The 26,607-nt window shown below is 49.1% G+C and overlaps 1 protein-coding gene across 1 annotated transcript; it reads left to right on the top strand.

Annotated features, from left to right (window-relative positions):
- Positions 1-399: 399 nt before the first annotated feature.
- On the top strand, positions 400-24,820 carry NMNAT2 (nicotinamide nucleotide adenylyltransferase 2; the record flags this gene model as incomplete). Its single annotated transcript, XM_082286901.1, has 11 exons — positions 400-484; positions 18,399-18,487; positions 19,171-19,238; positions 19,943-20,021; positions 21,040-21,169; positions 21,810-21,890; positions 22,002-22,046; positions 22,845-22,921; positions 24,188-24,289; positions 24,521-24,588; positions 24,718-24,820. The coding sequence occupies 11 exons, from the start codon at positions 400-402 to the stop codon at positions 24,818-24,820; spliced, it is 927 nt and encodes a 308-aa protein (XP_082143027.1).
- Positions 24,821-26,607: the final 1,787 nt, after the last annotated feature.

The raw sequence follows: 26,607 nt of genomic DNA on the forward strand, positions 1-26,607 counted from the left end.
CAAGCTAAACCTCTTATTACATGTCCTCAGTCCTGGAGATGCCAGTGTGTCCCTGCTGCACCTCTGTGTGTGTGTGTGTGTATAGAGCGGATGCGGATGTGTGCCCATCTGTGTGTGTGTGCGTGGGCACATCTGTGCCGGGGCGTGTGCCCCTCTCCCTGCCGCGGGGATGGATGTGTGCCCATGGGGTGTGCACATGAGTGTACACGCACACAAGCGCGTGTACGACCCCGCGGGGGGCACGCCCCGGGCCGTGCTGACGATGGGCGGCCCCGGCCCCGCTCCCGCAGCCGTGGCGCCGCCCCCGCTCCCTCCCGCCCCCGCTCCATCCCTCCGCCCTCCTCCCTCCCGCAGCCGCACCGAGCAACAGACCGCGGCGGGGCCGGGCAAGGCCGCATCATGACCGAGACCACCAAGACCCACGTCATCCTGCTGGCCTGCGGCAGCTTCAACCCCATCACCAAGGGGCACATCCAGATGTTCGGTCAGTGCCCGCGGCGGCGGGGCGGGCCGGGAGGGAGAGGAGGTGCCTGGGGGCTGCACCCCGGAGTGGGAATGGGGGCGCTGGGGGGAGGTGGTCGGGGCGCGTTTTGGGGCGCAGCCCCGCTCCAGGGGACCGCGGCGGGGCCGGGCGCTGTCCGCGGCTGATGGTGCTGAAGGCGCCGCGGGCGGGGACCTCCCGGGCCTCCCGAACCTGTCATCCATTCCTGGCAGCTGTCCCCAGACCCTTGGGGCTGTTCCCCTCGGATGGCCGGGTTACCCGCTCTGCACTCACCTTTTCACTGTCCCTCCCCCGCAGCCCCCGGCGTCGGTCCTGGCGCTGTTTGTCCGCTGCTACTCGCCCTCGGGTCTGCGAGTCTGCAGCCTCTGCAGCACTTCCATTTCCTCTGACCAAGGAGGAGATAGAGCCAAGCAGCCACAGCCAGCTACAAAAGTCAACAAAAATGCAGGCACTTAATGGAGATACTGGAGTACCCAACCATTAGATTGATACTAGGTCGAAGGAACAGGAAATGTTCGTGTGAGATAATGGATATTACCGAGCATCCTTTTGATGATACAGATGATGGGGATGCTAGAATTACTGCTACAGCCTGCTTAGGCAAGACAAGAGGGAGGGAAGGAGGAAGAGAAGGAGGGAGGGAGAAAGGGCAGTCTCCATCAAAGGCAGTCTGACATGCCATAAATACTGATGGTTTGGTTAAAGCTCAAAATCCCTATGCAAACAGCAGCTCACTGGGCTGGGGAGGAGTCCTGTGAGAGTGAAGTGTCCACTGCAGACCACTGAAAAAATGGGAGTACAAAGATCAGCTCCTCTAATATCCCTTCTTGGAGTGCAGAGACAGGATTCATCCTCTATGTCTGATAGGAGATTAAGGCTTGGAAGCAGATACAGAAGATCTTGTGCTACCAGTGGAGAAGCATTCCTGGGGTTTCTAAAAGCTGTATATAAGTTTCTAAGTATATAAACTACAAAAAAATAACTGAAATCAGCTTGGGGTATTTCTGCATCAGACCTTGTTTTTCTAGAACATAATGAGTTGGGCATCAGGTTAGAAAATGATGGTTTTCTAGATGCAAAGGATCACATTGTTACTCCATTTCATAAGTGCCAGCAAAATTGGGCACCAATATGCTTGAAATTTAAAAAAAAATCTTGTTCCCTAAGCAAAAAGAAATTGCCAACAAGGATCAAGCGGAACTATTTAAAAACAAAAACAATATTAAATCAAATTACAGGGAGTAGTTTGATGGAAACAACCACTGATGAAAAAGATGTCTGTAATTCACATTTAGTCTTATTTTGATTAAGTAATACTAAAGATATCTGTGTGGCCCTTATTCAGTGGACTAACAACAAGTAACAAAATGTATTTTAGAAAATAAGGATCAGTGACATTTTGGTATGCACTGTGTGTTCTTATAGGCTCGCAATGAGATTTTCTTTTTGCTCAGTACTGTTCAATATCTTTACCAAAGAGGTGAAAGAAAATATATAATCCCTGACAGTAAAAAGTGGCCATGACCCCAAAGTGGACAGAATAGCAATTCCTGCTGGTAATGAGTCAGTTGTGCTGCCTGACTCTGGTTGTCTGATAAAAAGGGCTTGTTCAACAGTGAAGTCAAAGGCGAAGTCAAAGGCAAAGTCATATGCCCAATGAGGAAGAACGCACGTCAAATATAAACAATAGGCAAATGTCTTCTGCCAAACAGCGGCAGTGTCAAGGACAGAGGGGGGATTGTGCACAACCTGCTGAATGCAAACTCTGTGTGGTGCTGTAAATAAAGCAGCAAATGTGATCCTTGTAGATATGAGCAGTGGAATATCAAGCAGAAGAAGAAAGGTTGCATCCTTTTCATGTACAGCATTAGCAAAACCCTTCTTTGTGGAACAGTGACAAGAATTACATTAGTTTCGGAAGCCAGGCTTTGTGGCGGGAGACTAGGGAGGCTCAGTCTAAGCTCATCCTTAAAGACGTTAAGGAGTGTCTTGATCTGCTTGGGGGACGAATATGTGATATGTGATGAAAGTGGGCAACTTTATTCAGAAGAATAAGGACTGGTGAGATGCTAAGAGTGGATCCCACACCACTTCAAACTACAAATATGTTGTGTGGGTTCAAGTGAAGGTAATCAAGTAATAGGAGAAAGTGCCTGGTTACCTGATGGATTCTCTGTCACATGAAGGCAGTAAATGAACACTCAGACATCTTTCAGGAAGACAGGTTTTAGCTCAGAAAGGGTGGCTAGATGTGGAAATTTTCTATGCATGCATCCTGTAGAGCTCCTGGAATACAATACTTGAGACAGGGACATTGAGATACTGATAGTGACAAATGAAACTTCCATGAGGAAAGGACACAGAATTTGGCTTCTAAATCCCTGATCATTTTTGTTTGAGGAACACTTCTCCCCAAGTCTGAAAGTATAATCCTGTGAATCCATAGGAATCTCAACCAAAATCTGTGTTACTCTTCTAGCTCTGCTCTATAGAGTCCAACCAAAACAGTGCTCTACCCTGTAAATGATGTATTTCAAACAGCTGAATTCGTGCAAAAATATTGTCTTCATCATTCAGACAAATATTTGTGCTTTGAGAACCTAATAGCAGGATTTTTTGCTTAACATAGAGAGAGACAATTTATCTCTTTAACAAATGGCACTAATTAAGCCAAAAGGAAGTACAATATTTGCATGGATATGTCACTGTAGACACACCACTGTATGTCAACCATCATTTTTCCCAGTGTGGATTTTACCATGTTTTATTCAGACCAAAAGCCAACCTTTTCCCATAGGATTTTTGCCTGAATAGGAGATTAGTTAATTATGTGGAAGTCTCTTCTAGTGGGGGAAAGATTCCCATTGGGTTATTCATTCCATCAGTCACATGGATTTAAGACTCAACATTATCCTTGGGATTCCAGAAAGCTCGGATTCTTCTTACAACCCCAAATCTGCAACTGCATCCCACCGCTGAACCTTGTGACGAGCTGAACTTACTGCAACAGAGCTCCCTGCTTCATCTGCCAGTTAAAATCCTGGATCACTGGGGCTCCCCAAGTGAGGCTGAATTGTGTCTGTGTATCCAAATTTAATATCATACATATAAATTAATACTTTGCCCAAGATATATAACATTTAACAAAAAAGTAGGTGAGACACAGTGATGTACAGCCATCCCAACCAAGGGGTTGAGACAAACACCCACATAGTCCTGAAAACACTCAGAGTTATTTGTAATATCAGCTGCACTTTGAGAGGTGCTCTGAGTCACAAATTTAAGTTGTATTTTCTAGCTTTATGTGGCTATGAAAAAAAGTTTGGGATGGTACTGTGGAGGGGAGGAAAGACAGAAGAATAGAGAGGGCAGAGGTTGTTTCTAAAGTTTGACACAAACACTGGTGGCCTTTAACCCAAAATGAAACTCCATTTATATCCTAAGGAGGTATGGAGGAGAAAAAACAGAGCCCATGCAAAAAATCTTAATAATTGAATAAAGATAAGACTCAGAACAAAGTCCTGCGTCAAAGCCACATGAAATCCCCACCGCTGTTCAACGCAGAGAACCCACTTGCTCACCTTGGCCAACACACACCAAACTCCAACCAGCCTACTTTCATTTCCCACTGCCACTAAGAGGAGCACTGAGCATGGGCCACTGTTTAACCCTCCTGCCCTGCAGCCAGCTCAGGAGGGGAACCTCTGAGACATCCCCGCACTGGCTTTGGATGTCAGTGCGAAGTGCTGGGACACACTGAGCAGCATGGACACCCAGCAGTGGGATCTGCTGCTTAAAGTGCATCTCTTCCATCTTCGCCTCCTCACAGTTTCCCTCCTCCTTCCTTCCCATGCAAGCGATGCCACCCAAAGGACAAGAGCCAAGGCACCAATGTCAAAAACAAAACCTAATCCATGCAGCTTTGCTAACACGCCAAAGCCCATGCTGGCACTCTACCAGACAATGAGCTTTTACTTGCTTTGACTATTAAATCACTTCCCCGTGTGGCCCCAGCTCAGGGAGCCCTAATACAACTGTGTCCAGAGCTTGCAAACCAAAAGGCAGCTCTGTAGAGCAAGGTAGAAAGCAATTTTTTTCAATCAAAAAAATACAGTTCATTTTGAAGATGGTCTTGGATAAAATACCGGGATTAAAGGTATCACCAGACAAGGTCAGAGGCTCCAGGTTCTCTGTCATGGTGTTTCAGAGTTGGAGACGGAGCCAACAAATATCTGGATTTGAAAGGAAGGTGCTGAGATTTGCTTCTTTGTAGGTTCTACAGAGGAAATGGCTTGTACTGTCCTGTGGATATGTGAGAATTAGAGGATTGTTCTGATGATTTCTTCAAACTGAAATGAGGGGTTTGGTGGGGTAAAATGGTATCTGGTTGATTAATGTGCTGTATTTTGATACTGATTTTTTTTTCTCTATTTTCTTTTATTAATTTTTCTTCAATTGTAGAAGAAAAGACCCCCTCTGGAATTGCCCACATCCCCTATTTTGGCACTTTAGACACTTTTTTTCCTGCCTTTTTAAGGTTCTGAATTTCTCCACAATCCATTCTTTTCATGTGCAAACTTCTATCTTCAATCACAAAGCCTTGCTCATCAGCCACAATTTTATTTCTGCCCAGCTCTACAAACAGCTTCATATCCAGGGTTGGATGACCCCTCAATTCCCCTTTCACCCTCTGCTTATCAGCCTGCAAGTAGCAGAGCTTCACTGGGGCCTTCCTGCTCTTGCAGAAGAAGATTTCAGCCTTCCTTCCCCCTTCTGGATGCACGGTGCCCAAAAGGTCCAGCAATGTGGAGTCTGGGGTCCATGGGGATGTTCAGAGTGGGGCTCAGAGGCAGCAGGTTGGGTAACCCCCCCCCCCCCCCCCCATCCCCAAACACAGGACTTTGTCTGACTCAGTCACAGGTACTTGGCTCTTTTTACAGCTATTTTTTGGGTACTGGCAAATAGATGGTCCTAATCAAATCTATATCATCCACCTGTATCCAGACTGCCTCCTCTCCTGCACATGGATTTATGGGTGATGGTTTGCTCCAGGTCCACTTCTACTTTCTTTGGGAGGAAGAGATTTGTGAGATGCCCATTCAGATGTGGCCCTCTCATAGGGAGTTCTGGTACTTCAGATATTTTAAACCTGTTTGGCCATGGAGTTTCCCCACCTACCTCATTTCAAACAGTGCCCAGGACCTGGACTTGCACAGAAAAACAGTGCTCCTGTTTTTCCTGACAGCCTGAATCCTGAAAATCAGCAAATGCCCACTATTCTTCCCTTTTGTCTAATTAAATTTTCCTTAGACCCTATGTGCATCTGTTATTGAAGAGAGTTAATATCCCAACCAACAGCTGGGTAAAAACCATTTCTGGTGGAAAACAATGAAAATGGACTCCTGCTATCAAACATAAAACTCTCTTGCTTAGTTCTTAAGAAAACTTGAGCAATTAAAAATCTCAGCAGGCTGCTCTTTGATTATCCACTGCAGTCCTTGTAGAGGAGCAGCACTGAGGGCTACTGCATCCCATAGCAAGGGATTTGAGATGAAAGGATGGAATTTTCTAAGTAAAGAGGGATGAAGAGGCAGGAGCTGAGGCTTTTGTTAATGACAGGTTGTTCTTATATCCTGAATTTCAAGAATCACTTTTTCTTATTTGATTGACATGACTAAACTGTGGAACAGTTTAATGAGAGTGTCACTGCCTGGGACAGAGCTGGGAGAAATGCCTGAGTGGAATGACAGCTCACCCTTTCCCCTTTGCTTGAATGGGAATACATCGGCAAATGTCCAGAAGCAAAATTCCTTCCCCCTCCATCTAACAAAAGCTGGTCAGGAGCTTGAGAGAGACTTTGCTCTGCTGTCTGCAACATGAGTAAGAAGTGTGGGTCCCTGCAAGGCTGCCTCCTGGTTCCATTTCATCCCCGGCTGAAATCTGAATGCGTAATTAGCTGGAGGGATCGATCGATGGAGTAGGAGGTGTAATGGGGCCCTGGGAGGACATGACGGACAAGGAGAGGCTGACTGAGCTCCGGCTTGGCTCCGCACGGCACTGGAGCTCAGCAGCACTGGCAGAGCGCAGCGGGAACGACTTCACCGGGGCAGAGCCAGGACAGATCTCACTTAAAATACCCGGGGTGGCGTATCTGACACGGGGAGCTGCGGCATCCCTGCTCACCCCTCTGTAACACAGCGGAGGAGCTTCCACTGATATCCAAGCCGCTAAAATCACAGCAAACAGCCAAAACCTTTCTTCGGTGGAGGGGTCTAGGAGGGCAAGTTGTGCCTAGCGCCAAGTGCCCCTGGCTCAGCGTGGCAGCGACAGCAACTCCCGCCAGCCCAGCCCTGTGCCGCGGTGGCTGAGTGACCGACACAACTCCACGCCCCGCACTTGCCCGAAACACACTGAAAAACTGCAGATTCTTGGCTGCTGTGCTGGGAGGACGAAGCGGCACCGGCAGGACTGCAGCACCCATGGCTCTTCTGGGGGTCGTTATATATCAGTAGATGTCACATTCCCATCACTGCACCCCATACAGACTCGTTTTTCACAGCCTTTTTCATTAGCTTCCTGCATCTCAAGCATCTCCTCTTCATGACCCAAAGTGAGAAGTTTTCCTGAGCACGAGATTAAACTCCATCAATAACTTCTCAGGGATTCTTTTAAAACATTTATTAGCTCTTAAATATTTAGCAGTATTTATTATGGTCTCTGAGACATCACATTGTCTTTATGATAATGCCACCTCCCAAAATGTGCCACATACCTTATTTTACTGCCACTGACTATAAAGAAACCTGGCAGTGAGAAATCCAGTCCTACAACCTCATTCTAGAAGGAAACAGGGGCTTTGCTTCTATTTAAAAACCATTTGCACTCACTGTGATGCTTTCACCTCCTGCACTGTCTTCTCTGATGGTTTTTAACACCAACCTTTGCAATGCCAAGGGTATCAATTAACTGCATGCTGAACACCAGCAGGGGCAGCCCACATCTCTCATGTGACCCTGGGCAGCTCATTTAACTGCTTGACTGGTGCAATGGGGAGAGCCACATCCTTTCCCTGCCAGGCTGCTGTGGGTCGGGTACCACAGTGATAGGGGCCAGAGGTAGGAGTAGGTCATGACTGTGCTGATCTTTGTGCATCTGAGCAGCAACTGGCCCAAAATGGGCATCCTCACCTCTGCACACTTGGGCTTCCAAAATCCCTTCTGGCAGCAAGTCTGGGGCACTGCAAGAGGTCCTCTGAGCCAAGGAAGTCCAGCTGTGTTGAATGTTTAGCACAAGTAACTCCAATCTTAACCCTAATCCTAACCCTAACCCTAACCTGAACCCCCACCTGGGACTAGGGAGCCCAAAGCAGCTATCTTTCTCTAAAGACTGAAAAATCAGCCTAAGATAGAGATAAAGCCAGGGCACCTCTGGATTTTGACATGAGCATGCCCTCTCTGGTATTTATAACCCCTCAATCCAAGCACTTCCATGATGCCACCAGTGCCCAGCCAAGCAGGGCTAGATTTTCAGGATGCCCTGTGTGGAGAAAGTCAGTAGTGCCCATCACAACCCTGAAATAAACCAGGGCCAAGGCACAAGCTCTCATTGCACTGAAGCACCATTGTTGCTGGAAAAGGCAACCTGGGTCAGAAACACTTTATTTTCCTCTCCCTTTTCAGCATCAACTAGTTTTCTTCAGTAAGCCTGAGCCACTGGATATATCTCGGTCATACCAGCAGAAATTTGCTAAATCAATATTTGGGTACAGAAAAGCCTAGATTCTTCAGAAATGTGCATTTTCAAAAGCCACTGTAGGGCTTGCCCCAAGAGAAGATTAATTGAGATAAGTCTGTTTCAAGGCTGGAATAGGAAGCACAGGCAGAGGTGCTCCCCATGGGATGGGTGGAGAACCCATCTCTGAGCCAGGCAAGGAAGAACTTGCTCAGCCCCTGCTCCACAAAGGTTTCTATTTTCACTGAAAATCCATCAGCCCCTAATTGAGCTTAAGCCTTCCCTGAGGAGATGATGTTTCTCTGTGTTTCATTGGCAAGGAAAAGCAGAAAATCCAGTCTTCCCAACACAAGCTGGTTTGGAGATGCTTAAACACTTAACTTTGCTTCTGGCACCTTTGCCTTGTGCAAAGATATGGTTGATGTTTCTTTTTGGGGAAAATGGGGGAATGGGTCTGCAAAGAGACACGGTTTCGCTGATATACAGCTGCAGTAACTGGAATGTGACATCCCTCTGGTGTCACCTTGAGCCTGAAATCCTACCGTGGCTCTGTTGGCCCACGCCCTCACCAGCCTCCCCTCAGCCTTTCTGCCTCTCTGTAGGTGGGATGTTTTCTGCCTGCACAGTCCTGGTTGAGCCAACACAGATCCCAGACAAGGTCAGTATCTTCACATGCTTTGCCCTGGGTCAGACACACAGGGGTCAGCCCCATGTGGAGGCAGCCCAAGACCAGCGACGAACTGCTGGGCAAAGGCTCCTCATCTCTGCTCCATGGGGAACTGAGAACCATAAATCCTCTGCTCCTGGTAAGGTTGTGATCCTGCCACATGTCAGCCCAAAGGAGCAGCACGACACATGCCAGGACATAAAAAGCACTGCCTTTGATGCACTACAACAGCTTGGAAATGAAAACAAACAGAATGGTTCCACAGGGAAATTAGGGCACTGGAAAACAAGTGTGGAAATCTGCTGGGGTTTTATTTCCCCTTCATTTTTTTTTAAAGGCACTGAGTGACACCAATTTCCCTAACTGAGATGGGGACTGGGACCTCTCCAGGGATGTACCTGTCCTATTTTGGATGAAAGCGATGTATAAAACCATGGCAGAGTAATGAAAATATTGCCTTTTGCTGCTACCCTTTTGCTGTGTGACTCTATCCATGGGCCCAGGATAACAAAAATCACTTCAAAGTGGAGCAGTTGGGACTATCTGGAATACCTTCCTGTTTGCTTGCCAAACAGTTTTCTCTCCTGATATTTAGACTCTCATCGAAGTTGGTATACAACCACAAAATGCCAGCTTTGGGCCAGATTCGCACCATAAATTGATGTTGCTTTCTGTGGGTGGCATGTTACATCATCTTACACCAGCTGGAGAGCCATTAGCCTCAAAAATCCTGGAGGAGAGACAGATTTCAGCCGAAGTAGCTCTGACTGCTTTCTCCCAGCCAGCCACAGGGATCTTAACTCCCCTAGTTTGTGCTTACATAAATGCTGGCATTTTATGTAAATGCAGGGGCATTTTACACTGACCACTGGCAAATCCACATTTTGACACATTTCTTCCTATAAACAAGGAAAACACTACACTGGAAGAGGAAAACTCTCTCCCCTCAACCACACTACACCATATACAGCTCTTGCTGATTTGTGGGGTGGTAGCTGCTGCATCAGACAAGGAAAGGTACATGACTTTTCACTTTCCACTTCAATATCACACATACAGAAAATCTTCTTAACTAGAGATGCTTAATCCTTCTCTTAGGGCTTCTAAGCAAGCTGTTTCAGTGCTGCCCTGAAGAATAGAGTTCAAAAAACCTGCTTTAGGTGAAGCCCTCTTCTTCATCCATTTTTAGAATCACAGAATTATTTGGAAGAAACCTTAAAGATCATCTTGTTACAACACCCTGCCATGGACAGGGACACCATTCCCTAGACCAGGTTGCTCAAAGCCCCATCCAACAATCTGCTAAGAGTTGCTTTTACTTCATTAGATGCTTTCCCTTATTTCATTAGCCCCAAGACCTCTAAGATACTCAGGTAGAAGCCCTGGGTGTTGAACACCTCATGGAGGTATTTAACATGTCCACCCACTCAGCTGCGCACCCCTCAGGTGAGATCCAGCATGGTTTCGAGAACGTTCCTGCTCTCCCTGCGATACCAGAGTGGAGATTTCCAAGCAATAAGTTATATTACTTCTCTGTAGAAGTAGAGAGAGTGGCAGCACTGTGCTGATCACCTGTCTGACAGAAAAGTAGGTCCAGTCCCTGCCTGGAGGAGCTGGTGGCACTTCAACTCAAGAAGCAGCTCCCTGTACTTTTCCTCGTGTTGCTCACCTGATGGGCACTGCCTGCTCCCTTCTGCTCCATTGCAGCAGGATTAGCAGCTACAGGAGGGAAAAGCATCTTGGCCAGGCTCTTCCTCAAATGCTCCTTCTCAAGCTCTAGGACCTGAGAACTCTTCTTCCTGGGCTCCTGTGTAACTTCTCAGACACACTGACCCTTGCAATACTTCACTTCTAATAAAAGAGGGAAAAATAAGATATCTTCACTTTCAATTTTGATGATATCAAATAGGTTGTCCCTCTACAGCTTCATAGGCGAAACCCAGATTCCCTGGGACCAGCCAGGACCCCTGCCCAGGCCCACCTAGCTGGGGCTCCAGGAAATGCTCTGCTATTTCTAGGTCAGCTTACTGTGACTCAGTCTCCTACTTTTATTATTTTAGTTAGTTTGTTTGTTTGTTTGTTTCCTGCTTGAAGCCAGGAGTGGTCAGGAGATGGTGATAGAAGGAGTCACATTAGTTATCACTTGTGTGGCTCTGAGTTGGACACTGGTGGGGACCTGGGTGGGCTGGGAGGGTCAGGTGCTCCAGCATCACCTCTCAGGGCCTTTCACTGCCTCCGCTTCCACCACAGATCTTGAGGCATTTGGCGGCCAGTGCTTTTTTTGTGCTTATGAAAAGCTGATAAAACAAATGTGCATCAACACCTGAAGCCCTTCCCCAATTTGTTATTTCTGCAGTGCCTGGGTACAGCTATGGGCTAATGGAGTGGGGGAAAGTGTAACAGAGCAATTAACTCAGAGATGAAAATCATTAAGCATTAGGGGGCTTAATGGGATTTTTCTACCAACTACAAGTCTTCTGGGAATCTGACTGAGATTGTCTAAGAGGCACTGAGCATGAGGCAGGACAGGCTATTTGGGTCAGTGGGACACTGGGATCTCTGAGCCAGGCTTGCCATGGTCAACCCCATTGTGAAGAATCACTCTCCTGCTTCTTCCCAAAGGAGGAACCTTCCTTGAAGAGCAGCCAGGGCTTGCTGTAGTAGAAATGTCTCTTCTGGGAGCCCAGGGAAGGGAGATGTCAACAGTTTCCCCAGCTCTAACCAAGATCTGACTGTGGATGAAGACACTGGTTGGGACAAAGAACAAGGCTCTGGGGAAGGCAGGAGAGCTGGGCTCTGGGAGAAGGACACCTCTGATGAATACATCCCTGATTTAGCATTCAGAGGGCTTTTATATATATACACATTCATATATATACATGTACATATACATATACATATATATATATATATACACATATACATATATATATATGTATACATACACCACCATTCAGTTAGACTGCGAGTAACTGCTGGCTCCTTGCCCACACTGAGCTCTGGAAGCACCATTTAGATCCTGCAAGTGCTGCTAGCTTGAGAATAAAACAAAGTGTGCTGGTGTATCTGGGTCACTCTCTCCTGCAGGAGAAGGGATTTTAGACAGTGGGAAAGTGCCTCCCTTGCCCTTGGCACCTCATGGCCATGTCCCACCTCCTGTCCAAGGATATCAGAGGCCAAATTGCTCAAAATAAAAATGAGACACTTGGGAAATGGTTTTGCCTTCTCCATCACCTGTGGCTGCACACCTTCTTGTACCAACTCTCAGGGAACTGCAATGAAGGCTGTTGCAAAGCTTTCTTTCCTACCGGCTACCTTGTGTGTGTTTTCAGAGAGCTGGCACAGTGTGAGCAAGCTGCAGCTTCAATCCCCTGTGGGGAGAAGGGCATAAATCAGAGCTGGCTTTACTCTGAAAAAAAAAAAAAAAAAACAAAAAAACCCAGAAAAAAGGAAGTCTTAGGGGTGCAGATGAACCAGGTACAAAGGCAAAGCAAATACCATTTGAAATTACACCTTGAAAAGTTGAACATGAGGAATATTTGATTTCATTAACGTCAATTTAGATGATGGAGCAGCACCAGGGGAGCCAAAACATTGCGAATAAATATACTCAGTGAGAACCTCCAAAAAGAAACGTCTCTTAAATAAAGACTGATTTCCTATTGGGGAAGTGGGATGCTATTTTTTCATTCAAACTGGACAAAACCATCACTTTTTTGTTTTGTAGCCCTGGAGCATATCCTTTGATTGGTCTTTCCCTACCATCATCTCTCAGGAAAGCAGCAGAGATGAAAATACTTGAAGTGCATTTGCAGAACAGATGAGCAAAGCTGGGCTGGGAAAGTGGGAAAGTGTCACCAGTGCTCGGGATGGGTCCAAGTGTCACCCCTGTCCCTTCCCTCCCCAACACAGCAAGGCTAAGGTCATCTAGCAGCAGCCAGGCACGGAGCCATGGCTGAAAGCTTCCCATCCCACAAGCAGGCTGCTGGGGGGCTAATGCATATCTTGGCAGGGCCATCACCCTGAGGTTATTTATGTCAACAATGTTTAAAAGCCATTGAGGCAGCCTGGAGCATTACAGATGATTTACACCAGAAAAGGAATGAGCTCTTCGCTTACAAGCTGACATCCTTGCATTGGTGTGGCAGGATATAAAGTGCTCGTAGAAAAAGAAAATACTGGAGGGGATTTTCTGGGGTCTGGCACAATCTGTGGATATCACAGGTATTCAACAGGCAAGAAATGGGCTGGGAAAGGGCTGGGAAGCCATGACAGAGGGCTTAGCTCAAGGACAACAAATGGGCCAGAAACCCAACTAATTGTCAGAGAAGTGGAATTAAGATGCCAAAGACTTAGCACTTTTCAGACCAAAAGCTACTTTTGCCAAGCAAAAATCTTTGCACAAGCAGGGAGGGAAGGTTGGGAGCTGCAGACAACTGATGAAAAGGAATACAGCTGGGGATAGGAATACAAAACTACTGCAATGTCTTTGGCATTAGCCATGTCTGCAAGGAGACCATTGTCTTGGTTTGAAAGACAGGTGTCTGCTAAGGAAGGCAGAAGCCTCCCTTGGAATGGCAGATGCAACCCCTCTTCCCTACAAGCTATTATAATTTGAAATCAAGGGGCTTTTAGGCAAAGATGTGAGAAACAGGAGTAACAGTTCTTTACTATTATATATCTATATGTGTATAACCAGTCAAACAAACAACAACAACTATGACAGTAACAGCACACACAAACCCAGTGCCAGCCTTCTCGGCTGTCGGGCCCTTTCCCCTCGGGTGCAGTTCCGCTCGCAGCCGGCAGGGGCGCTGGCGGCTCCCGGTGAGCAGGGCAGGTGCGATGGTTCCCCCGCGGCTGCAGGGGGCGCTCCGGAGCGAGCTCGGGAAACACGCGGCAATGGCGGCCTGGGATCCCGGGAAGGGAAGGAACAAAAAAGCTTCACAAACCCCTGGGCAGCTGATCCCAGTGTCCGGCCGGACCCTCGGGAACGGCAGGCTGGAACAGCAGGCTGGAACAGCAGGCTGGAACGGCAGGGACAAGCACAAATCCCAGGTGGCAGACGAGATATATCTAAATGGGGAACCCTCCAGAGGTCTGGTCAGGCAGGGCGAGCAGGGCTACAACACAGTGAAGGCTCGAAGCAATGGCGAGGCAGGGCGGCCACAGCCCGGCTCCTAGCGGGGCAGGGAAGGTGGGCTTGGGGATCCCGGGGCTTCTCCAGCAGAAGGAAAAACAGCCAAAGAAAGCAGCCTCCCTCTCTGTCCAAACACGGGACCGGAGACCGACTGCCCACACACCCAGGTGAAACAAAAAAGCTAGCCAGCTCTTTTGTTTTTCTGAAGTACCCAGGTATTTGTTCCCCTAGCAACATGTATGGGGGAAATTCCTTTAACAGAAAAAAAGAAAAACCAGGAGAGCTCCTAAAACCCCAACAACCATGAACCTGATCCTCACAAGCAGCATATTTCACATGAAAGGCATAACAAATTTTGTGAAAGGAAAAGGTCTTTTCTGAGAACATGGACCTGGGGGCTTGGAGGAAGCACTGCAAGACCAAAGCAGCCACAGTGTTTGAAGCAATGACCCCCCAAATCCAGTGTCCTGTTTCCAGAAACCCAGAGGAATGACTGCTGCTGGGATCCACACCTCCAGCTTGTGCCAGGGGCACACACCATGGCAGGAGGCACTGCACCCTCAGCCCAGGGTGGGCCATGAGCCACCAACATCCCCAAGTTCTCTTACAAGAGCTAAAGTAGTTTTGTCTGGCCTTGTGCGGAGGGGAGTACTCAAGGCCTGATGAACTAATGGGTCAGGACACACTTGGCCATGAGGGCCTATTGCCCTCTCCATTTAGCCACTGAAGAGTGTGTCAGTCTAAGGAGATTCAAACTGTAAAAAATAAAAATAAGCTATAAACACAGCAGCATGATTGCAGTGAGGACACATGTAGATGTTGCAAACTAACACTGCAATTTTAGAATCACAAAATCATGTCATCATCTAGGTTGGAAAATACCCTTTAGATTGAGTGCCAAGGCCCCCACTAAGCCCTGTCCCCAGGTGCCACATCCACACGGCTTTTAAATCCCTCCAGGGGTGGGGACTCCACCACTGCTCTGGGCAGTTGAGCTGTGCCAGGGCTTTGCAACCATTTACATGAAGAAAGTTTTCCCAATATCCAAAACCCATTTCCTCTTGTCCTGTCCCTTGTTCCCTGTGAGCGGAGCCTGACCCCCACCTGGCTCCACCCCCAGGGAATTGGGGAGACCCAGAAAGTCCCCCATGACCCTTCTTTTCTCCAGCTTGAGCTCTCCCCAGCTGCCTCAGCCACTCTTGGTGCTCCAGACCCTTCCCCAGCTCTGTTCCCTTCTCTGGACATGCTATAGCATTTCAGTGTCTTTCTTGTGTCACCCTGAAGTCATGGTGCGACCTGCCCTGAATCCTCTGCCACCATCCCAGCAGTGAGGGCAACTGCTCCTGACACCATGCCAGCCCTACCAGTGGCACAGCTCCTCTCCAAACAGGATTTGATGTGTAATTTAAGAAAATGTGATCTTTTTAAAGGCTTTTGCTTTGAAGTGGGTAACTGTGAAGGGCTGGCTCAGCTGATGGTTGCATAAACAAGCAAGACAGCAGAGTCTCCTGACAGACACAGCCCTGCAAGCAATGTGCTCTACCCCAAAACCAAGTGAGAACTGTCCAGTTTGTGATGTGAAAGGGTGCTCTGCAAGCTGTGGGCAAGGCAGAACCAGAAGACAGGTCTTCCCATTCCCTACACCGTACTGCTGCTTCTTAGCCCACATTTGCCCAAATACTTCCCTTGCAGGGATCTAATTGTCAATAAATGTGTTATTTTCTCCATGCATATTTAAATTATATGTGGTGTTTCTGAGGTAGACAACAAGCTCTTGAAAATGCAGATCTCAACGTAGGAAGCAGCCTCATTTTTACAGGTTTCTCTAAAAATTGTTCAGGTTAAAACCCAAATGAACAGTTTTGATGGTGATACAGGGTAGCAGCACCCTTCTCCTGCCAGCAGCAGAGCTCTCCCTGGGTGTTGTGAGGCCATCAGCATCCCCTCGGACCCATGCCATGGGCAGTGACACCTTCCACTAGACCAGGTTGCTCCAAGTCCCGGCCTACCTGGCCTTAGACACTCCCAAGGATGGGGTATCCAAAACTTCTCTGGGCACCCTGTGCCAGTGCCTATTTTCTGCAGAAGTGTTTTTTTAAGGCAGAAGGTGGTGGTGGATATTTGGTGTGAGCTCCTAGAAGCTGGAGCTGAGACGACAGGCTAGCAGCATGGGTCACAGTGCCTGAAGATGTGGAGATGGTGCCAGGCTGTTTAAATACAGACTTTGAGATATTGGTAGCCAGGAAAAACCTTTGGCTTTTGCCATCAAGAACTCAAGGCAAATTAATACCATCAGCCACCTTTGAGAGCTTGAAGCAGAGAGTTCAGCTCCTCTGAAAAATGAACTTTTTAAAGAGGCCATATGTGAAGATGAAGAGATCAGTGTTTTTAATCTTCTTTTGGCAGGGAAAATCATATGAGGGCAAACCAGGAAATAATGAAAGGAAATGTTAATTTAAAACTCAATGGCATCTTTTTTGTTAGGGAATTTCCTTTTTATTTTGATTTGCATTTAAAATTGCATTGTGATAAAAAGGTAAACGCTGATTCATCAATCTTGGTCGCCCTGCCCGTGCAAAAAAAAACCAAACAAATAAACGCAAGCATACTGTGCTTTTTCGCATGTGCTCTCACAGGATTTTGAGGGCAGGGAAAGATAATTTTGGTGGATCCAATTCAGGCAATCAAATTTTACTCCCTGCACCGATCAAATTATTTAAGCCCACTTTTCCCTCTCTGGAGGCTGGTGTGTCCAGGGCACAAGAGCTGGGAAGGCAGCCAGAGTGAGGATTTCGGGTGAGTCTGAGGAAGAGGCTGTATTGAGGCTGGTAAATTTCCTACAGGCTGTCACAGAGGCCTGAGGCTGCTCAATGCCCTTGAGGGGGAAAAAAAGGTCCACGGCAATTATATTTCCGTAATTGACTTTTAACTGACACAGTAACTGAACAATATTCCCGAGCAGAAATTTCAAAATTTGGAGGAAATTTCAAAATTTTGCCCAAGTGACTTAGAATCCTGGAATGGTTTGGGTTGAAAGGGACCTTAAAGCTCATCCCATTCCACCCCCTGCCATAGGCAGGGACACCTTCCACTGGCTGGGATTGCTTCAAGTCCCATCCAACCTGGCCTTGGACACTTCCAGGGATGTGGCAGCCACTGCCATAGTGAGAGCACCCGCCCTTCCTGAAGGACCTCTCCCCATCCTCCAGGGCAACACCAGCCGCTGAGTTCAGTGGCTGAAGGATATGATGCACAGCGACATCTTGGGATGGCTGATGTATCCCAAAATCACCACCTCGGTTTCAGAAATGCTCCTTTCATTTGCAAATCCAAAATACTTTATAGACCTTCCACTTGAAGAAAAAATGCTCTTTCTAATGGCTTATTGTGCTGGTTTGGGCAAATTTGGAAATATATCCTCTGAGAGAAGGCAGGTTACAACCATCCCTCCCCCACCAGGTTCAGGAAAAAATAAATTTTCCTCGAAGGAAAGTGAAAGAGATGAAAGCTATTTATTTAACAAAGACACAGGAAAAGGATAATGATGCTAAATAATAAAACCTCTCACTCTGCTGAGAGAAAACCTGGGAAAATTTCAGAGTCCTTCCATAGATCTCTCTCCCCTTTCTTGAAGCTGGGTCATGGTGGTGGGCCCACCTCCAGGGCCAAGGCCTCGGTGGAAAGTCCTCCCGATGTATTCTGATGTTGAAACCATCCAGCAGAGAAGAAGGGAAAAATCAGAGTCCCAGGAAAACAAAGTTCAACTCTCCGGAGGAAAAGGAGCTGAAAAACTGGCCGAAAGCTGGCTGAAAAAAACAAGCCGGGTGCTTCCTCCCACTCTTGCCACTGCTGTTGGAAGCAAGAGGAGTCTGTGTATATCTGTGTGTCCTTGAAACACTGCTTTGAAAGTTCTCTCAGTTTTTTTCCTCTCCCCCCTCTCAGGTTCAGTTTAAAGGAACAGAGAAGGCATAGAACAGTGATATGGGATATAACATCATAAAGTCACCCAAAGACACTCATCAATCTTATCTCCCTTTTTGCTTTTAGCTTCCCTATCTTCTTTTCCCTTGCTACTACCTCAATAGATGGGGTAGATATGTAGGAGACCAGGTGAGTTTGGCAATTTGTTGCCAGCATTTTTATCCTCAAATGCCACCTTTAGGAAACTGAAACTGGGCATCTCTTAGCATAGTGGGACATGGGCAGCACATGATATTGACACAGGCAGGGAGGGGTGTAACAGCTGTGCAGCTGCAGAGGGACTGGCTGGACCATGGCTGGTGGGTGCTGTGGTGTTGCAGGGCTCAGTGGGTCCTGCTAAATCCCCCTGCACCCTTTTCCTTGTCGTCTCTCTCCAGAGCGAGCCCGGGATTACCTGCACAAGACCGGACGCTTCATTGTCATTGGCGGCATTGTCTCGCCCGTGCACGACTCCTATGGGAAAACGGTGGGTTGTCCCTATTTCCTCTTACTGCCTCCCGTGTGAGATGGTATCTCTGAAGTCAGGGGTGAGCGCTGGGCAGCGCTGCCTGACCTGTGGTCCCTTCATGGCCCTCCTCTGCCCAGGGCAGCTCCTGACCTTGGGAAAGTCGCAGGGTGGAAGGAGAGGATGAAACCTCTCAGTCTTTAGATTAAAACTGCAGATAAAATGAGCCAAGTACTAGACAGCAAAAAGAAACATCCCCACCCAAAACAGCAGTGGTAGGTTGGTGGGGGTTTTTTTGTTTGAATTATTTCAAAGCCGATTTTTTTTGGTGTGTGGGGACTGAAATGATGCAAACAAGTGACCTTTAGAAGCACTTGTCAAATTAGGAGTGGGGAGCTCACTTGTCTCCTGAAAGCTGGAGGAATATCATCAAGAAACCACACCCTCGGGTTGGCCCTGTTACAGGACAGGGCTGGTAGTGCTGAGCCTATCTCAGCACCCAAGCACGTAGCCAGGGTTGAGCCCAGCAGGGACTCCTCCCCTCCAGCAAAGAGGATCTTAAATAAACCTCTGTGGGCAGGAAGGAATCCTTCTGGCCTGTCTCACATAAGTGAGCCTAATGTTCTGCCCCAGAAAGGTTTGCAAGCCCAGGCTGGCCAGAGCACAAGGCTTTGTAACTGTTCTTCCTTCACCCTCTCATGCAGGGGCTAGTCTCGAGCCGGCACCGCTTGACCATGTGCCAGCTGGCTGTGCAGTCCTCCGACTGGATCAGGTGGGTGGCAGAGTGGGCACCTGCCATGGCACCAGCAGCCCTTGCCCCTTCTCTGCACCGTGGGGGCAAAGTCCTGCATGCAAAGTGGAGATGCCACCAACTGGTAGAGCTCCAGGATGAACTTTCTCTCTCCCAGCCCAAGCTTAATTAAAAATCAGAGACCTTCCCCTCCCAGTCCAGCAGAGAACAGACAAGGAGGGTTACACCACCCTTCAAAGGAGCCCTCAGGATTCAGGGAGTCATTCAAGCCCCTCACTGAGCCTGCAGTGTCTGGGTTAGACCCAAAGTCATTCAGGTCACTCCAGCCTTGTGCTGTGGCACCTTCCCTTTCCACACATGTAGCACCAGCCTGCAGACTTTCACCTTCCCAGCACTGCCATGTGGCATCTGGTGGCTGAAGTGACACCAGAAGTATCTTGGGCTGCCCTCAGAAAGAGAGTTATGACACACATAGTCACATCCAAGCCAAACAAAAGCTGGTTAGTTGGGTACCAAGCATGGAAAGATGCCCAGGCACACATTCAGGTCACCAGAGCTCTTAGGGATCACTGCGTGGGAAGGCTGCAGGAAGGATATGGTCCATGGCAGGGCTGAGGGAGCAATGATGGCTGCTCATGGCCAGCCCAGTGGGGAGGAGGTGGCATGGGCAGGAGGTCCAGGCAGTGGCCATGAGTGACGCTATTGCTTTGTTGGGCTCCACACAGGGTTGACCCCTGGGAGTGCTACCAGGACACCTGGCAAACCACCTGCAGTGTGTTGGAGCACCACCGTGACCTGATGAAGGTGAGGCAGCCCCTACGCCATGGGTGCAGGAGGGTGAGGGCATGGGGAGAGTGCAGGGGTGGGGGTGCTCTTCCACCAGCTCATGCACATCAACAACCAAAATACACCAGAGATTAACAGAGAGAAGACTTTCAGGAACACAGTGAGATCCTGACCTAGAAGGGGTGAGACCTTGTCACAGCTGCTTTGAGGTCTGGGCCCTGATGGTGGAAGGAAATGGAGCCCTCCACCTGGACCCAGCAGCCATCTTGGACCCAGGAACACCAGGAGGGCAGCAGGGCTTAAGGCAGAGTCAAAGCAGGAGTGGGCATAAACCACATCATTAGTTTCACCCTGCTTGCTCCTCCCTGAGGGGAGGGAGGGATGGATGGGCCTCCTCGCTTACCAGCTGAGCCAGATTTACTGTATGAACCTGACAGAGAGATTTAACAGGAAAATTCAGCACCTGGGAAGTCCCCAGGGAGCACAGCACCAAGAGGAGAAGTTCCAGGCAGGCCTGAAAGCCAAGGAGGAAGGTGACTGCCCCTGGGTGACCAAGGGAACAGGGGTAGCAGAGCTGCTGGTATACTCGGATATAGGAAGAAAACCAAAGATAGGAAATGGATGAAAGAGCATTGTACAAACTCACAAGCAGCCCAGACAGGAGGCACAGGAGAAGCGTTAGCCAGCCCAGCAGAATGTCCATTGCATCCAGGGACCGTGATGTTGAAGCCAAGGAGTTGCAAGGAGATGCCTTCCTTCTCCTGCAGGTGGAGGAGAAGAGGACATGTTTGCTCCTTGCTAGCCCACACAAAAAAGTTGATACCTTAAGCACAAGTCATTATCCACAGGGTCCTGATAGCCCCAGGCCCATTTGGTGAGGTCAGATGGGACTGGGGACCCTAAAGTGAGCTTGGATGTACCTATCACAAAAGATGACCTTCAACCAGGGGTGCAGAGGCTTGTTATAGGATCAGAAAGGTTTTGGGAGGGTGCTGGGTGAAGACACTGTTCCAACTACATCCTTCCCTGATTGCAGAGAGTGACTGGCTGCATCCTCTCCAATGTCAACACACCCTCCATCACTCCTGTTATCGGCCAGCCCCAGAACGAGTCCTCACAGAACATCTACCAGAACAACGACAACATCTCCAGCAAGCCCACCGCAGGTAGGTGTCAGAGGCGTAGAGAAGAGAGGGATGACTACTTACCCTGCACCTCCCAGCCAGGGCTGCCAAATATTAGAACTGTGCTCCATCACCTTATTTTTGGATGGGCGTCTCACCAGTCTTGGTGCACCAAGTCCAAGGTGGGGCAGGGGTGTGATGCAGGAGTCAGCATCCAGCACAGCAAGGGCAGAAGCCAAGAACAGCTTAAAATGGCTGTGAAATCTGCCTGGACTTCTGCTGGATGTTGCCTAGGCAGTGAGACCAGCAAAAGGAAAGATTACCTAGTACACACAGGGTGCATGCAAGGGATGAACTGGCAGGAGAGGTGATGTAGTGGGATCCCCTATGAGACAGTGGGATGTGGATCATAAAGGTATTAGCTGAGAAGAGGGAACATTACTTAAATCCCATTAAAATGGGCATCTTACGATTTTCTTCATGATTTCAGCTGTCTAGCTGGTCCCTTCAAGGCACAGTGGAGCACTCTCGGGAGCTAAGACCATGAGAGGAGGTGTTGGGAGATACTGGGAGTAGTTCACACCCAGGCACAGGAGCATTTTGCAGAACCAGGGCAGCTGAGGCGCTTGGACAGGTTAATTGGACAGCCTCTCTCCCATTAATTTTCTTTCTTCCCCTTTAGCAAAGATCTTGGGGAAGGTGGGAGAAAGCCTGAGCCGGATTTGCTGTGTTCGCCCACCCATGGAGCGCTTCACCTTTGTGGGTATGTAGAGGAAAGGTCCAGCATCACCTCTAGAGATGCAGCTCCCAGCCTTCCTCTCAACCCCTCTTTGAGGCTGGGCACCAGCACCTCTCTTTTGCTTCCCTTTCTTAGATGAAAATGCCAACTTGGGGACAGTGATGAGATATGAGGAGATCGGTAAGTACACAGCCCCTCTCCACATTGCTCCTACTCCTCTGGGCCAGCGCTGCATGCCTTGGGAACATCTGCATGACAGCTTTGGCAGATACAGGATCATTTCACCCTGGTGCCAGCTACTGGGGCTCAGGGATGAAACAGAAACAGCTCTTAATTGGGCTGAGCCTGGTTCTGTTGACAGACAGCAGCCTGAAATAAGAGAGTGTGCACTGGGGACACAGCTCCCAGAACTGGCACAAACCTGCCATGGCATCCTGTCCTGAGAGTCCCCTCAAGTGCCATCAAACTTGGGCTCCCATGGTGGTGTCACCCCATCCCCACATTGCCTGCAGCCTTGCAGAGCCTCACACAGCAGCAGGAGAGATTTTGGCTGCCTGACCAGCCATGGTGCCTCTTGCTCCAAAGACTTTTAGGGGTTTTAGCATCACCCAGACATCACACAGAGCTCTGCATGGGGACCTTGCTGGTGGTTTTGAGACCCATTTCAAGCACAGCCTGGCACTACAGCCATCCTAGCACTAGCACTACGCAGAGCCCAAAGACTTTGGCCACCTGGGAATGCCAAACAGGGAGGTATCTTCCCATGTAGCCTCTTCCCACCCCTGGGGGTGGGGTTTATGGCTTTTCTCTGGCAGTTGTGCAAATAAATTAATCTTTATGGGCCTGTCAGAGCAGAAAACTCCTTCCCACAGCACCATTTTCTCGCTGAGCTGCAAAGCCAACCCTCAAAGTGGGGGGACTGGTGCCTGTTCAGCCCCATGTGCTCCCACCTCTGAGCTTCTCTCCTCTCTTTTCCAGAGCTTCGCATCTTGCTGCTCTGTGGCAGCGACCTGCTGGAGTCCTTCTGCATCCCTGGCCTCTGGAACGAGGCGGATGTGAGTCACCACTGCTGGGCACTCCTCCATGCTCCTCCTCCTTCCCACAGCTGGTGCTTGTGGGAGCCATTAGGTCCCTTGGGATGACAGGAGCTGTGCCCACCATCTCCACTGCCTCCTCCATCCCAACCCTGACTGTCATCTCCCCTACACATTTCCGCAGGGCTTCCATGGTCCCAAGTCCCATTCCCACTCACTGTTCATGCAGAGGATGTCACCTGGGGTGGCTTTGGAAATGCCGTCTCAAGGCATTTCCAAAGGCTGTGCTCCTACTCCTTGTCCCTTGGAAGGAGCCAGCATCAAGTAGATGCCAATCTACTTGATGCTGAGTGAGGCATGCAGGTAGGAAATAAGGTATTTACAGGAGTGGTCCAGATGTTAGGAATTAAACACATTTAGAGTCAAATCAACAGCTTTCATTGTTGGTCCTTGCTGGAAGAAGCCATATTTTCATGGGAGAACACCAGCCCTGGAGACAGGCTGGGCTACCAACCCACTAGCTGCTCCTGGCAGTCAGAGCTGTGCTGGCTATGGGGGCTCCCCTGTCTCCTCACTGAAATTGGTCAGTCAGCACAAACCTCCCTCCTTGAACTTCTCAACCTTCAAAAATCAGTTACCACATCTTCAGTCCTAAGTTTTTAAAGCATTTAGGCAGCAGGTATCTCCTTTGATGGGCTGGAAGCCCTGGAGCCCAGCACAAAGGATGCAGAAACGACATCAAAGCACAGGCAGAAAAGGCATTCTGCAGCAGCACCTCCTCATAGGCTCCTGCTGCCTGAATTTGCTGACTCAAAGCTGTTTTGGATGAGCCTGATTTGTCTCACCTGAGAAGGATGTGAGCAATATGAGCTGTCCCCAGCAGTGGCATATTTGGCCAAACAATCTTGGAAGAACAATCCTCCCAGACCTCTGTCAGGACCAATACATCCATCCTGTTCATGAACCCCTCCAGTGGGGCAGAGGCCACATTCACCTCAGGCAACCTCTTCTGCTGTCACCTCCTTCTACCACAAGTTCTCCTCAAAGCCTGACCTCAATATATTCTAATAGGATTTAACCCTGTGCCTTTTATTTCATCTACTGCTAACCACTTGCCCAGATAATTCCATGCTTTTGCCAAAGGCTGTTGACATAGCCTCAAAATCACTCTCCATCTCCCTCCAGACCATGGTCCAGCTTTCACAGGGCAGAGTGGGGTTGGCAGACAGTGGCAGGTTTTGTCACTATGGTGGCTATAAAGCTCTCCACACTTTGTGTTGCTCCCAGATGGAGGTGATCGTCGGGGAGTTTGGGATCGTGGTGGTGCCCCGGGATGGAGCAGACCCCGAGCGAATCATGAACCACTCTTCCATACTCCGCAAGTACAAAGTGAGTGAATGGGTGCACATGTGGCCAGGGAAGGCTGTGAGAAGATCCACAGTCTCTCTTCACCCATGGGGACACTTCTGTCATGAGACACAAAGTATCTCAGGGTTAGGTGCTCTCAGCTGCTGGGTAGGATGACCAATGGGTCACCATGCAGCAGGGTGGAGAGGCTGGCAGGGCAGATATCTGCTTTCAAGCCATCCCTTCACTCCTGTTTTCCTCTTTCCCCTGCAGAACAACATCCTGGTGGTGAAGGACGACTCAAACCACCCCATGTCGGTTGTCAGCTCCACTAAAAGCAGGTGGGTGAAGCAGGGCTACTCCCACTACAGAGCAGGGAGCAGGGTGTCCCCAGCCAGCCCCTCCAGTTGCAGGAGCACCTGACCAATACAAGTGGGCTCTGACACTTTTCTCTCTTCCCATGCCCCCAGACTGGCCCTGCAGCATGGGGATGGACATGTCGTGGATTACCTCTGCCAGCCTGTCATTGACTACATCCTCAAGAGCCAGCTGTACATCAATGCCTCTGGCTAAGTGCCTGAGGTCTTGCACCAAGACAGTCTTCATGTCATGCCTGCCTACAGCTCTCCATCATCTTTTTTTCTCTCAGTCAGTGTCTCCATCTCTCTCCCTATCCCATGGCCTCCTGTCTGTGTCTGCCTCTCATCCCAGGCACCAACGCTCTGTTGTGCAGCCATGTCCAGGGAACGGTTTGGTCTCTTTTTCTGTGGTACTGCCCTGCCCTGCATGCATGGGGAGAGAGGAGGGGCTGGTCAGGGAGTGACATGCTCTGTGTGCTCCCAGCATGTCCCTGGGAAATGGTCCCCCCCAGTCCATCCTCTCAGCATGCTCAGAGCAGGGGCTGCCTCTTCTTCATCTTACACAACTTAGGCTCAATAAATCTGGTTGGGTTTTATTTATTATTAAGTAGCTTTAGTGTGAGGCCTTTGGGCCTCTCAACACAGTGACCAGCCAAACCCTGGTTGGTAGTGGGCAGTTGTAACCCAACCAGCTCGGTGCCCCACAGCAGGGGAACCACCTCAGGCCGGCCATGAGACAACCCAGCTAACAAAATCCTCCTCCTGCCCCTGAAAAGTCATGGAGAGGGCATTTCTAAAGGGGAACAGAGGCCTTGGCAAGCACTCCTACCAAAGCATTTTGGGGAGAATGTCATGTCTCACCTTCCCTTGGCTGCAAGAACTCAAACTACTCCCTAGGTATGTGAAGTTGGGGTGATGTTCTATTCTTACTCAGTGTCAGAGGGGGCATCCCACAGCACCTAGAAAGGAATCTGCCAAGAAATGAGGGGCCAAGAAATGAGGTAGAAAGAAGTAGGTGGTGAGCCAAAGCCTCTGGTGAGAATTTGCCCCAAACCTGGCTGTGTCCATCCCCATCCTCTAGCCTCCAGATCTCCATTTCTGCTCAGTCCGTCTTCTGTTGCCACTCCTACTCTCCTCCTCTCCTTGAAGAGTTCATTAAATGCATGATAACCTCCCCTTCCCAAACCAGCTTTGGCTACTTTGCACATCCCTTGAGACAAGCCAGGGTCCTGCTCCTGCCTGTGATATGCTCCCCAATGCCGGGGATGGACCCTACTGGAGATGCTCACAGTAAAAGCAGGACAGGTAACATGGTGCAGTTACTGTTGTGGAGAGGAGGGTTGCTGGAGCAGGGCCTTGTCCTGCTGATTATCCCTAGGGCACAAGCACCCTGAACAGCTCCTGAGGAAGGTCACAGCCATGAGGAAGGTTTAGCCCTCACTTTCTCCTCTCCCTTTGCTCCCTGGAGACTTGTATCACTTTGGGTAGAGTCCCGCAGCCTGTGGCTGAGAGTTTTCCAGGGTGTTTCAAGGAAAGATACGATTTTTTTTTTTTTTTTTGGTCCCTTAAAAGTCCTCAAAGGGTCACAAGTAGCTCTCAGGCAAGCTCCAAAGGTGGGACTTTGTGCTAAATTTGGTGACCTGCTGGGTGCTGCTGGCATCCTGGGAACAGCAAGCAGCTTTGGACAAACAAGGAAATCCACAGCCACAGGGTCCTTGCAGCAGACAGGATTTTAGGAGCAGTAGCTGACAACTTCTCAGGAGGGAACAGCCCTTCTCAGAAGGACAGAAGTGATGTGACTCACCCAAAGGCCGGAAGAGGTCTTTCCTTGTCAGGGATTTCTCTCTGCACGGAGAGATTTGTTTGGGAACTCTTCTAAATTTGGCAGCTGAATCCCTCAGAGCCAGCTCTGGTATCTCCAGGTGTTTGCATACGTATCCCATAGGATGAGGAGATACGGAGATGCCAAAGCAGAGAGGGTAGCAGGTGTGTGGGGGACTC

This window comes from Coloeus monedula (genome assembly GCF_965178545.1).
Source record: "Coloeus monedula genome assembly, chromosome: 9".
Classification (NCBI taxonomy): domain Eukaryota; kingdom Metazoa; phylum Chordata; class Aves; order Passeriformes; family Corvidae; genus Coloeus; species Coloeus monedula.